We start from the raw sequence: 13,211 nt of genomic DNA, 5'->3' as shown, positions 1-13,211 counted from the left end.
GTATTATCAAGAGGTGGCAAATATTGGTGAGGATGTGGAAAAATAGAAACTCTTATGTACTGTTGGTTGAAAATATAAATTGGTATGGAGGTTCCCCCAAAATTAAAAATAGAACTACTGTATGATCCAGTAATTCCATTTCTAGGTATCTGTCAAATGAAATGAAATCGTGGTCTCCAAGAGACAGCTGCACCCTCTGTTCATTGCAGCGGTAGTCCTAACAACTAAGATGTGGAAGCAACCTGAGTGTCTACTGATAGAGGGATGAATAAAGAAAATGTAGTATTTCGATATAATGGAATATCAATCAGCCATAAAAAAAGGACATCCTGACATTTGTGACAACACGGATGGACCTGGAGGACGTTATGCTAAGTGAATAAGTCAGGCAGAAAAAGAGATACTGCATGATATCACATATATGTGGAGCCTAAAATATATTGATCTAGAAATAGATTGGTGGTTGCCATGGGCCCACGGGTAGGGGCAGTTGGAGGAGGAATGAGTAAAGGTGGTCAAAGTGTACAAAATGTCAATGATAAATTCTGGTGATGTTTTGTACAGCATGGTAACTCTAGTTAGCAATACTGTATTATATATTTGAAGGTTGCTAAGAGAGTAAATCTTAAAGATTCTCACCACACACAGAAAAGTTGTAACTATATGATGTGATGAATACCTAACCTCACTGTAATTATTTTATGACATATGTATTTATGAGATCACTATTTGGTACATCTGAACATTATGCAGTTCAACTACGTCTCAGTAAAGCTGGAAAACCACACAAACAAGTAACAGATGGTATATGAGAAACCTGGACCAAGAGAGTTTCTCCCCCCTAAATTATGCCTATTTTCATAGAAGGAATATATACATTATTTTAAAGTTTCCATGTCTTTGATTTACTTGGGAAAATGGAACATTTTTCAGAAGTTAGCTATTTTTATTTATATGTTGTCAATCAGTATTATTTATTCATTATTGGGGTTCTTATTTTCTTTTTACAACTTTAATAAAAGCTGTGTTATAAGCTTTTCATACATTTTAAGAAATGAAGGGGCGCCTGGGTGGCTCAGTCGGTTAAGCCTCCGACTTCGGCTCAGGTCAGATCTCACATTCGTGGGTTCGAGCCCCGCATCGGGCTCTGTGCTGACAGCTAGCTCAGAGCCTGGAGCCTGCTTCACATTCTCTGTCTCCTTCTCTCTCTGCCCCTCCCCCTCTCATGCTCTGTCTCTCTCAGTATTAAAAATAAATAAAACATTAAAAAAAAATTTAAAGAAATGAATTTGTTTTTAACATATACCTTTATACTTCAGTATGTACTTTTAATCTACATTATTTTGCAGTTTTTCCCCAAAATATTGTCTTTTAATCGTGTTTGGTATCCATATATGCATATTCTAAATTTTTGTATAATGATGCCTGCCACAATTTTTATTGTGATTTCTTTTTAATATAGTTCTTGTCAATTCAAAGATAAGATAGTTACTCATCTGTGTTTTCTTGTCATTTTTTTTGAAGTTTAATTTTGTTTTTTGCTTTCTTTCCCCTTTTTTTCTTTTTTTTTCTCTTTAGTTTTTATGTTCACCCTTTTGAACCATTTGGAATGTATCTTGCCCTTTGGAATGGACTGTCTGACGTGGTTAAATAGATAACCAGTTCTTTCAACACCGTTAACTGAATAATTCTTCCCTTCCTTCCATAGCCTCTGATTAGATTTCCTCATAAAAAGGGCAACTTTGTTTTAAAATCATGGGATTCTTAGGTGTTTTATGGATGTTTTTCATCGCCTTTTCCTTGCCACTTTTGTGAACAGGATTATTTTTCATTTCTAAATGTAAATCTTTAAAATTATCATTTTAGGGGCACCTGGCTCAGTCCGTTGAGTGTCTGATTTGGGTGTGGGTCATGATCTCAGAGTTTGTGGGTTTAAGCCCCACATCGGGCTCTATGCTGTGACAGCTTGGAGCCTGGAGCCTGCTTTGGATTCTGTGTCTCCCTCTCTTTCTACCCCTCCCCTGCTGCTCTCTGTCTCTTTCTCAAAAATAAATAAACATTTAAAAAATTAATTATCATTTTAAAGCATAGGTTTTAAGGTGCCTGGGTGGCTCAGTTGGTTAAATATCCAACTCTTCATCTCAGCTCAGGTCTTGATCTCAGGGTCATGAGTTCAAGCCCGATGTTGGGCTCGCACTAGGCATGGAGTCTACTTAAAACAACAACAATAACAACAAAACAAAACAAAAAAACACAAGTTTTAAATGGAGTCTGGTAACATAACTCAGAATCAGACATAAATTTCTTTCCCTACCAAGTTAGCTCTTCTTATAATTCCAATTCTTTCTTTCTTTTTTAAAATTTTTTAATGTCTATTTATTTTTGAGAGAGAATGAGAGACAGAGTATGAGCAGGGGAGAGACAGAAAGAGGGAGACACAGAATCTGAAGCAGGCTCCAGGTTCTAAGCCTGATGTGGGGTTCAAACTCACAAAGTAGGAGATCATGACCTGAGCTGAAGTCAGATGCTCAACCACTGAGCCACCCAGGTGCCTCTTATTAACTCCTATTCTTATTGATATCACTATTTACCCATTCATCCGAATCTGAAACCCAGAAGTGATTATAGATTTCAGTCTTCCCAGCTAAATTTCTGAGCCTCTACTATCTTAAATTAGGTCCTCATTGTTTTATACTAAGCCAAAGATTGTAATTTCAAATGCTTACCAGAAGCCAAGCAGGGAATAAAGTGCGTGAAGGATGCTGGGCATAAGGGAGTGGGAAGTTGGGCTTTGGCACGATGCCCTGCCTTGCAAGGGGGCTGCTCCTTCTGTATTCCTGGCAGTAATGGGAGCTCATATTTGACCAATCTGATTTTTCAAGAGGAACCAGATGTCTGAATTCTTATGTGAAACCTTCTAAGTCACAGTGCGAACCAAACAAAATATGACTGCAGCCACAAGTTTGTAACCCATGGCTATTACTGAGTCCCCCTAACCTGATTTCTATTCCTTCCATCTAATCTCCTGCCAGACTTTTTGCCATACCTCCCTGTACGAGCATAATCACATGAAGTGCCAGTCAGATCGGATTTTAGAGGCGGTTATGTAACCCAACTAACCTGAGTTCGCTCCTTGGTGCCTTACAGATAGAAGCTACAGTGGATGGACTTGTCATACAAAGTAACTCTATTTGCAGTAAATACGGAGATCATGGAGAATAACGTTGGAAGCTATGACTCCCCAGGCAATAGTGAATAAGTTCCTTTTACTTAGGGTTAGGATGAATATTTAGAAAGGGAATCCTTGTCATCGCATGTAGAGGCAGGCATAAGGTCACAAATATGCCTCAAGGAAATATGCCTAGACATACATTATATGTTCTGTTAATGAGGCTTGTGCTCCTCCACGGGTGGAGAATTTAGCATTATAGTGAGGTATAGGTCACTGTCGCACCCCATGGTCCATCTGCACAGGTGTGAGTCGGTGGTTAAGCTCAAACTCGTCTGGGTGGTCTGGTCCTACAGAGTTCTTCTCCTGGCAGGCGTAATAGCTTGAGGGGTAGTTTTGGTTTCCATCAATGGATGCTGTGCCCTTTGGGTCCTTTGCCTGAGTGAGGAGATAGCCGGAAAGAACTCAAGGAAAATGTGGGACAAAGGTAGGTGGACAAATGCAGGTGGGTGGTGAAGGGCAGGTCTTGGGGTCTTGTTGGTGATGGTCAGGAGGATTAACTGTATCAAAACAAGTAACATACTTAGAAGAGTTTTTCCTCGTTGGGTAAGCACTGACTGAGTAGCATAGTTTGTTGGCTGTTACTTTTCACTTAATTAAAAGCCCTGAATGACTCCCATTTATGCTTAAGATAATTTTTTAACATGGCAAAAAGGTATTTTATCATGACTTCTAGCTGTCCTTCCACCTTCGTCTTTTGGTGTTTCACTGAATATACTCAAGCCATTTGTACACTCAAGTGTGTCAGTCTTTTTCATGCCCTCCCACCTCTTCCTCCTCCGCCCTGTCCATCTGACTTGTGAACTCTTACTCCTCCCCACCCTCCCTAAGATGCAATTCAAGTATCTCCTCCTCTTTGACTATTCTTAAACCTTGTAGAGCTAACATCTCCATTCTTTGTGTCCGTGTAAGATCGCGAGCTCCACAGGGCAGGGACTCTATTTTTTCCTTCTTTGTATTCTCCGTAATTTGTGCAATGCTGGCACATAGTGTAAATCTGCAGTAAATGTTAGCTGGAAAGACAACTAGTAGAAGTTAGTGCTGGCACTGGAACCCTCACCTGACTGAATTTCTGGCTCTTCAGGTTGTACTGCCCCGAGGAAAGAAGCTGTGGCTGCTGTGTCAGTAGGGACCTGGTATATGTGGTATCCAATCTGTTGTAGCCTGGGGCTTTTTGGTTGCAACTAGATGAATGTAGAAAAAATTTTATACTATAAGGCAACACAATAGCATGAAGGATACTCTTTCCTCTGATATGTAGTCTGTGGCAAGTAGGGTGAAATCCCCAGAAAGAGAGTGTGTTTTGCCAGTCAGGTAAAGCAGTTCTGTTTTCCTACTCTAGAAGTTTGATGGTAAATGGTCGGAGACACCACATCTATTTATAGGTAGCGTGAGTGCCAGATTTTGTTATCTTCTTTCCTCAGGCTTGATAAAAGAAAGAATGTTGGACTTAACTATTGGTAGTGTCTCCATTAATGAATAGGGGAGTCTGGAGAAAACACGTGAACGTGAATAGGAAATTGAAGGGCACCTAGTGTTGTTTCTATCAGTCCAGGAATTGTAGACTTGCAAATTGTATCCTGTTCTTTTTCTGACTACAGAAAGGGATTTAGTAAGAGACAAAGAACAGTGTTAAATCCATTAGAGGAATAAATTTGCAATATAACAAGTGCCAGTCATCTAGATCATTCTTTGTAATAATTTGGTCACTTCTGCTCTTGGTTTGATAATTTTGAAAAAAAGGTAACAGGCACTTCTTTACTGGTGCTTGACAAGAATGATCTATAGGGAACTTAAAATTTGTATTCTTAAAGGAAGCTCCTTGGAGTACTTACAGATTTTTATATCTGTTCCCCTTTTGAGGATTTAGGATGCATATTAGTATATTAAAGATGCTGAGAAGTCTTGAAGTAAAAACTTAACTATGTTTGATCTGGAGTTCCTAAATTTATTTGGAATTCCTCAACTTCTAGTCCATCTTTCTCAGCCTTCCCTCCATCATCAAATCCCAGTTAACCATGATTTGGAATGTGTGCTGTATACCATCCCTGTTCCACTTTTCCTTCTTTGATTTTTATGCATGTGATCCTGAAACATAGAGTATGAATGCAGTGATTCTGAGGTTTCCAAAGATGGTGTGGAGGTTTTGTCTTAGGTAGCATTCCAAGAAGAGCAGCTCAGTACTTGAAACTCATTTGGCTATGATAATTCTTGAGTTCCATTTGTTTTCTTTTTATTGTTTTTAAAAATAATATTCATTAAATTAAAGCATTCAGTGCATTAAAAAAATTAAACGAGGTGCCACAAATAATGTCCTACATTTGTATTGGCCATTGTGGGTTTGCTGTGTACCATCTCAGGTGGCCTTAGATTATGCCTGTGAACCAAGTAGGGCAAATATTATAAAACCTCTGTTGAGTTCAGAGTGTTCTAGTGACTTGAATAAGACCTTTCCATCAATTAGCAGCAGGGCCTAGATTAGATCTATAAATATCTGACTCTTAGGTTCAGTAATGTCTTTCTCTATAGTTGCTTATTAGCCAACTTTTATAGAATATTTTCTGACAATTCTTTCATCTCTTCTTCCACCCCCCATTTGACAATTTGGCTCATTGATTTATTAACACCTACTATGTGTCAGATACAGTGCTATTGTGGGGAATACTAAAAAATGAATCAGGAAGAATTCTTGCCCAGAGGTGCTGCTTGTTTAGTGAGATGGACAAATGAGTGCTAAGAACCAGTAGGTGAGATAGAGTGGTACAGATGCCAGGGAACACCCCTGGAGGAATACCAAATGTTATGCCTCTGCTGGTAGGGAATGTTAGAGAAGTCATCACAATAAGACTTGAGCTAAACCGGGCCTTAAACGATCAGCAGGTCAGAAGTGATTGGGGATAGGTCACGCTAGGCTTTGGAGACACCAAAGAGCCAAGTATGTTGGGAGAAGAGGAGGTGGGGGAGGGGCAGTAGAGAAGGTGAGACAGGCCAGTTGGAAACAGCATTTGGAGTTGGATCCTAACTCCAAAGCACACTAGCCACATGACTTTTCTTTTCCTTTTTCTTTTTTTAATGTTTATTTTTTGAGAGAGAGTGTGAGTGGACAAGGGGCAGAGAGGGAGAGGGAGACACAGAATCTGAAGCAGGCTCCAGCTTCTGAGCTGTCTGTCAGCACAGAGCCCAATGCAGGGCTCAAAGTCATGAAGATAGTGACCTGAGCCAAAGTCAAAGTCGGATGCTTAACCAACTGAGCCCTGCAGGCACCCAGCCATGTGACTTTTCTCAGCTTTGGTTCTTTACCTTGCAGGACTGTTATAAGGAGGAAATGCAGTCATGCATAGAAGGTACCCCTCTCTTGAATTCTCTGGAGGAAAAAGGGAGAAACCAGTGAATAAAATATCATAAAATTCCCGACAGGCATGACCATTCAGTTATGTGAGTTGCCTTTGTTTATCATGCTAAGCTAATTTTGTTTGCTGTAGGCAGTGAAGAGATATGAATGATTTTAAACAAGTGACACAATCAACTTGTTCTAAAAATCTTTAGAGGACTCAGCAGAGGAACAAGTTCGTGAAGCTAAAATAATAGTTTCATATTTAGACATAGTGACTTTAAGACTCCTGTAGTACTTTGAGGTATGAAACCAGTAAGAGGGCAGTGGAACTAGGAATTTGTCATAGTTAAATTATACTGTTAACCTGTACTTGACGTGATTGACATTGAAGAACAAGAAAGGTCTTTTGGTTCATTCCATTATCCCTGGAGTCTACTGCAATTCAAGTCGATATACAGAGGTCTCTGTATCTTCATGTAATTAGGGAGAGGTGGGGGCTGGAAAGTAGGTTGGGGGAATATTTCCCAGCTAACACTGTAATGTTGGATGTTCAGTGTTGGCAATCTGATCTTCTCTAGGTCTGTCATGATCTCCATCCAGATGAGCAAAAACCTTTTTTAATGCACGGAACCATCCTAGTCTTTTTTGGTCCAGATGTAGACTACAGTAGGCAAGTTTCTTATGGTCAGTGCCACCCACTGGTAGCAGCCATCGCAGTTCAGTCTGCCCCCCTCCGTGAGGCAGTCATTTCACTACATTCCTTATCTTGTCTAATTGTCCATTTATCCTCTTCTAACCAGTACTATGTTTGGCTAGCCTGATGGTTTTTCAAAGATGGCACTTGAATGACTAAGTAGACTGCAAGGCCCAGTTAAGGTCACAGAGCATCCCTACTGTCACCTTGCTTGATTCACACATTTGTGTTTCCTGCCTAGTTCAAATGAGTGTCATTTGAAAATGAAATGGACTTAGAATCTGGAGAAGTGTACTGGGCCTTGTTATAGCGCTATTTGAAATGACATAGAATTTAGAATGAAATAGGCCAGCGTGGACTCCATCCAAAGGGGGCTTGTTTTTAAAAGTTGTTTTCCCATAAAATGTATATGCATAAGAATTGCTTCAGATTGATTTTGTGTGCATATTTGACACACTGCTTCATGTTTCATAGAATTTATATTCCAGAAGTTGCTTCTTACTATTTACTGAACTTAAATGAATTTAACTCTTAGGAGACTTACCATTGAGTGCAGGCAAGTGTATTAGTAAAAACTTGTGGATTTTATGCAGTAATCAGTAAAACACGACTAATAAAATAGATCAAACTTTTTCTTATTTTGAATGCTTGTTGACTACAGCCTTCTATATAAAATGTGTCCATGTTGTGTGTGAATTGGTGCTTCTTTACTCTTATTCACCCCTGGTTTTGCCAACACAAAATTAATTTCCATTGCTTTAGGAATAGTGCATCTTCCACTTTCTTTACTAGGACTGTGTTTTTTTTTTTTTTTTAATTTTTTAACGTTTATTTTTTGAGAGACAGAACATGAATGGGGAAGGGGCAGAGAGAGACACACACAGAATCCAAAGCAGGCTCCAGGCTCCGAGCTGTCAGCACAGAGCCCAATGTGGGTCTCGAACCCAGGAGCTGCAAGATCATGACCAGATCCGAAGTCAGATGCTTAACCAACTGAGCCACCTGGGTGCCCCAGCACTGTATTCTTTATAATGCAGAAGACTTGGATGATTTAACTGTTAGGGTAGAGGTTTGCTTAGTAGAAATTAAACCATCTCCAGAGTTTACTATGAGGGATGGAAGTGTTTTTCTACTGAACAATTTGTGCTTATATATTGTTTCAGTTTCTGTTACTATGGCCATGACAGCAGGGACTACAACCTCCTTTCCTATGAGCAACCATACGCGGGAAAGAGTGACTGTGGCCAAGCTCACGTTGGAGAATTTTTACAGCAATCTAATTTTACAGCATGAAGAGAGAGAAACCAGGTATAGTAAAGGCTCGTCAGAATTTTCCGTTTGGTTTAATAAGCTCTTGTGCTGCAAGTGGCATGTAAACATGCTGTCCATTAATAATATAAATACGGTGGGTCCCTGTATGCTGTTTTTAGGTTTCCTATACTGACAGTGCCTCTGGTTACTTTAAGAGGATGGTTTCTTGTCCTCTGCATCCGTAGTCTTCTATCACATGTCATTTGCTATTTTAAATAAAACATTCCCAGCCTTGAAATTATAATATATCCTTATACTTTAGGAATAATTAATTCTAATCCAAAAACATGTATAGAGTGGGAATGAGAGTGGAAGAATAGGGGCGCCTGGGTGGCTCAGTTGGTTAAGAGAGTGGAAGAATAAAAACACGAACAACGTGTTATTCTGCCTTCAGAATAACTCTAGTAAAGCAGGTAATGCACATAAATATTACATGACAGTGAAAAGCATCACTAAGAGAAGAGCAAAGAAGGGAGAGATTGTTTTTGAATAAAGCAGCTGGGAGGGCTTTATAAATGGTGGTGGCATTTATCAGAGCTCTTAAGGAAGAGTATTAATTATACATGCAGAAGAGGGAGAAGGAAGAGATAAAAGAGCAGGAGGAAGGATATCACAGACAAAAGGAATCACCTTCAGTGCTGGGTCAAGTAAGAGCCACTTTAGTTCAAGCTGGATTTCAGCATTTCTTGGGAGCCTTGGCTGCTTTGTTAATGTAGCTATTCTCACAGGAGTAAAGAGCCTTGAAGATTTTTGAGCAGAATCAGTGATCATGGGTGTTTCTTTAGAAGAGTACTTTAGTCGTGATGTACAGAACCGACTGTGGGTAGAGAGATAAGAAACAGGAAAGGCTAGTGATGTAGCCCCAGCATTTGGAAAGCAGGCTTGAATTAGGATTATGACAACTGTAGAAGAGACTATTTCAGAGTGAGATTGACAGAAGTGGCGACTAGCCAGATGCGAAATGTTGGACAGGTCTAACTGCAGATCAGACAAACTGAGCAGAGAATTGAACGAGAAAATAAAACTTAAATTATTATTCAGAAGTCAACCTGGAGACACAGAGTAGGAATACATGAAGGAGAGTTAAGTATGAAGCAAGCGGGGAGAACTAACATGTCTCTAACCAAAGTCCCTTAAGGAAGAGAAGAAAGAGGTTGGAGCAGAGGCAGGTTAAACTAAGAGTTCACCATCAGCAGAACTTCCAGAAGATTCAATTAGGCTGAAGGAAAGTGATCACAAACAGAGTCAAATATAAATGTGTGGATAAATCTCAAAACAAATTATATAAAAACAACAATGATGATGAAGTCTTACATATTTTTTAAAGTAGAATTAAAATATTTTCCAATGGGAGACTCAGTCAGGAGGGAAGTAAGTGGAGTTAAAGTGTTGCTAGAGATCTTTGTATCTTCACGATAGAGATAATACGACATACAGAGGGGTAAGATTGATCCATTTCAGACTAAGAGAGTTTGTAAGTTCCAAACTAATGAAAAGGAAATGGGGGGGGGGGCGGAGAAACAGTTTAAAATAAGGCAAGGGAAAGAGCAAAACTGAAATGCCAAAAAGTCGACACAGATGGTTAGAAATGAATGCAAACATATGAGTAATTACACTAACTGTAAATACAATGAAAGTCTCTGGAAATGATCCAATCGCCAAGGAGAGTAAACAAAGTAAAAGAGAATCAGAGAAAGACTGCTTTTTTAGGAGGCGAACACTTAAGTTCTGCATCAGAATTTTGAAGGCTTGCTGTCTTTTCTTGATGGAGTCTTTGAGTACTTCAGTTTTGCCCTCTATTTCCAAACAAAAGAAAGTGAGAATAAAAGTATCTGCTGTTATTTGAAAAAAAGAAAAAGGCATCCTCAGCTTGGTGCCACGGAAGTCATGTTAAATAGTAAGCTCATGCTTACTAAAAGCTTGTACTTCAGGATTACAAGTGACAAATTTTTAAGGCTTAACTAATTGAATAAAGACAAAGTGAAGTAGAGTACCAATCAGAAGAAAACATCAGAGCATTTAGGGAGAAAACTCTTTTCTTTGAAAGGTGCCCGGGAGGTCACGTCTTCTCGTTTAGACGCGGTGGAAGCGGACAGAGGCTACTGCCTCTCTCTCCAGAGGACGGGACGATTTCACCAAGACTTAGTTTTGGCTGACTGAGGAGAGGGGACAGTAGAGATGTGACAGAAGAAATGAAGTTGCTTGTTTATTGGTGGGCCCTCCCAGATGACTGGTTCTCTTACACTGTGGATTCTTTCCACAGAGGAGAAAGCTCAAAATCATTCAGCAAGCAGCCTTGCAGTGCCCAGAGGTGCATGGTAGCAGGCACAGGGCTTATTCCATTCTAAGGGTTGGGCTTAGAAGAACAGTATGTAAATAAAAGATAAAAATCCATGTGATAAGCACCAAGATGTCTATTACAAATGTTGACAAAGTAGGCAGAGAGCATGTCATTACGTGTCGTTGCCATTGGGGTGCTGATTTATGAACAGGCATTTGATAGTTTTGTTATGAATTTTCCATAAGAATGATGGGTTAGGAAAGCACTTACCTTCAGATATATTATCATAAAGGACAAATACTAAATGTATTTGATGATTTTAATCCTCCATCCACCCTTAGATACTCTCCCAAGTAGTTAAATCCTGGAAAGTTAGTCTTATTCTAACATAGTCCAAAACCAATTAGGAAGAGTGCTCTTAGGTTCATCTTTAGGAAAAACCAATAGGATAGAAATAAAATGCTTAATACTCTGTTGGAAATGAGCTGCAAATTTTGTATCACAGCCATCTCCCTAGTTCCTAGTGACTTAATACACCCATCCCGCCCGCCCTCCTCCTCATCCCTGCAATGCTTGCTTAACGTATGTCAGGGGTGTCGCTTAAAAATAATGAACAGCTGAACTTGGCTTTACCTAGAACAGCAAATGTTCTGGTGGCTAGTGGTTTGTTTTTTTTTTTTTAATGTACATATATGACTTTCCAGTTTGCAAAGAATTAGAATAAACTATACTCAATTGCATTGAACATTTTGACTTGATTAATTAGGAAATCAAGCTTAGACTTGAAGGACTTATACAAGCTCAGTTAGCTAATAAGTTATTAGAATCAGGATTCAAACAAGGATATCCACCCGAAATATTTATACTTTCAGTCGCTATAGTTACCTTTATATACTTCTAATATAAACATTGATAAATGTTAATGATTTTGGTGGTTTGAATATTAGGTAACAGATTTTCCTTATTAGAACATTAGTCACCTTTGCTAATCATTGATTTAAGCAGCATTAGAGGCAAATTTTTCATTTGGCCGGTATGAGAAAGTGATTTGAAATCTGGATTGGGTTTAATTATGAGAAAGAAAACTATTCTTAGTCATTTATTAGACCTTTATTTTAGTATAGCAAACTTAAGGGTTAAACTTGAATAAAAAAAGAACATTTCTTAAACGGGTATAGTTAGAATGTATTTAAAATTTAAATTATTTTTTCTTTGAAAAGGCAGAAGAAATTAGAAGTGGCCATGGAAGAAGAAGGATTAGCAGATGAAGAGGTAATGTTAGCTGTAATTACTGTGACTTTGGGTAACAATACTGTATATTTGAAAGCTGGTAAGGTTGGATCTTAAATGTTCACACTACAAAAAAAACCTACTTATGTGAGGCAAAGGATATGTTCCCCAGCCTTACTGTGGTAATCATATTACAATACACATGTGCATCAGACCGTCACATTGTATACTTTAAGCTTGCATTATGTCAATTTTATCTCAAGAAAATTGGGGAGGGAGAGGCTAATTACTGTGTAGTGACAACCCCAATGACGTTTTCATTTATTGATATTAGGTGATTTTTTTATAACTTAGGTAATGCACATTTCATCATTGGAGTAGGGGCTTCTTTGTTGCTATGGTGGAGACCTTTAACAGGGGCCAGCTTTTTTTAAAATTCCAAGAACATAGATTTAGTGAACAGTATCTATAGGATCCTAAGTGCATGGAATAAGAAAAGAGAACACTAAGAAGAATCAGTGAATTGCCAAATCTTGTCACGAGTTTTTCCTGAATATATCTTAAACCATCTAGTTCTCTAGTCCAGTGCCTCTGCCCTACTTTATTTTATTTTTTAAGTTTATGTGTTAAGTTTATTCTGAAAGAGAGGGAGAAAGAGAGAGAGAGAGAGAGAGAGAGCACGAGAGAGTGCACAAGCACAACAGGAGAAGGGCAGAGAGAGAGAGAGAGAGAGAAAGATGGGGGCAGAGGATCTGAAGCAGGCCCTGTGCTGACAGCAGAGAGCCCGACACCAGGCTTGAGCTCGGATTCACAAGCAGTGAGATCATGACTCAAGCTAGAGTCAGACGTTCAACTGACCGAGCCACGCAGGCGCCTGCCTCTACCCTACTTCAAACTACTGTGTGTTTCACTTAAAGAATAACTACTCCCAGCTGGTCTCCTCCCACTCCCAGGTTTTCTGCATACACTATCCAGAGTTCTGTCTAAAAACAGGTTTGCGGGGCACCTGGGGGACTCAGTTGGAGGCCGACTCCTGATATTGGCTCAGGTCATGATCTCCTGGTTCGTGGGATCTAGCCCTGCCAGCTGTGCTGACAGTGTGGCGCCTGCTTGGAATTCTCTCTCTCTCTCT

The 13,211-nt window shown here is 39.3% G+C and overlaps 1 protein-coding gene across 5 annotated transcripts in view; it reads left to right on the top strand.

The window, feature by feature from the left end:
- STK38L (serine/threonine kinase 38 like) overlaps nucleotides 1-13,211 on the top strand; it is an 84,040-nt gene that overhangs the window by 43,653 nt on the left and 27,176 nt on the right. For 3 of the 5 annotated variants that reach the window (XM_029955812.1, XM_029955813.1, XM_029955814.1), the window contains 3 exons: nucleotides 6,537-6,664; nucleotides 8,421-8,565; nucleotides 12,070-12,121. In XM_029955812.1, coding sequence (XP_029811672.1) covers nucleotides 6,649-6,664; nucleotides 8,421-8,565; nucleotides 12,070-12,121 — 213 coding nt within the window. In that variant the 5' untranslated portion in view covers nucleotides 6,537-6,648. Of the gene's footprint in view, nucleotides 1-6,536; nucleotides 6,665-8,420; nucleotides 8,566-12,069; nucleotides 12,122-13,211 lie in introns of those variants that run through there. The other 2 variants (XM_029955815.1, XM_029955816.1) reach the window with 1 other exon arrangement.

This window comes from Suricata suricatta, chromosome 10 (assembly GCF_006229205.1).
Source record: "Suricata suricatta isolate VVHF042 chromosome 10, meerkat_22Aug2017_6uvM2_HiC, whole genome shotgun sequence".
NCBI classification, from domain to species: Eukaryota; Metazoa; Chordata; class Mammalia; order Carnivora; family Herpestidae; genus Suricata; species Suricata suricatta.
This window is presented reverse-complemented; position numbering and strand designations above follow the sequence as displayed.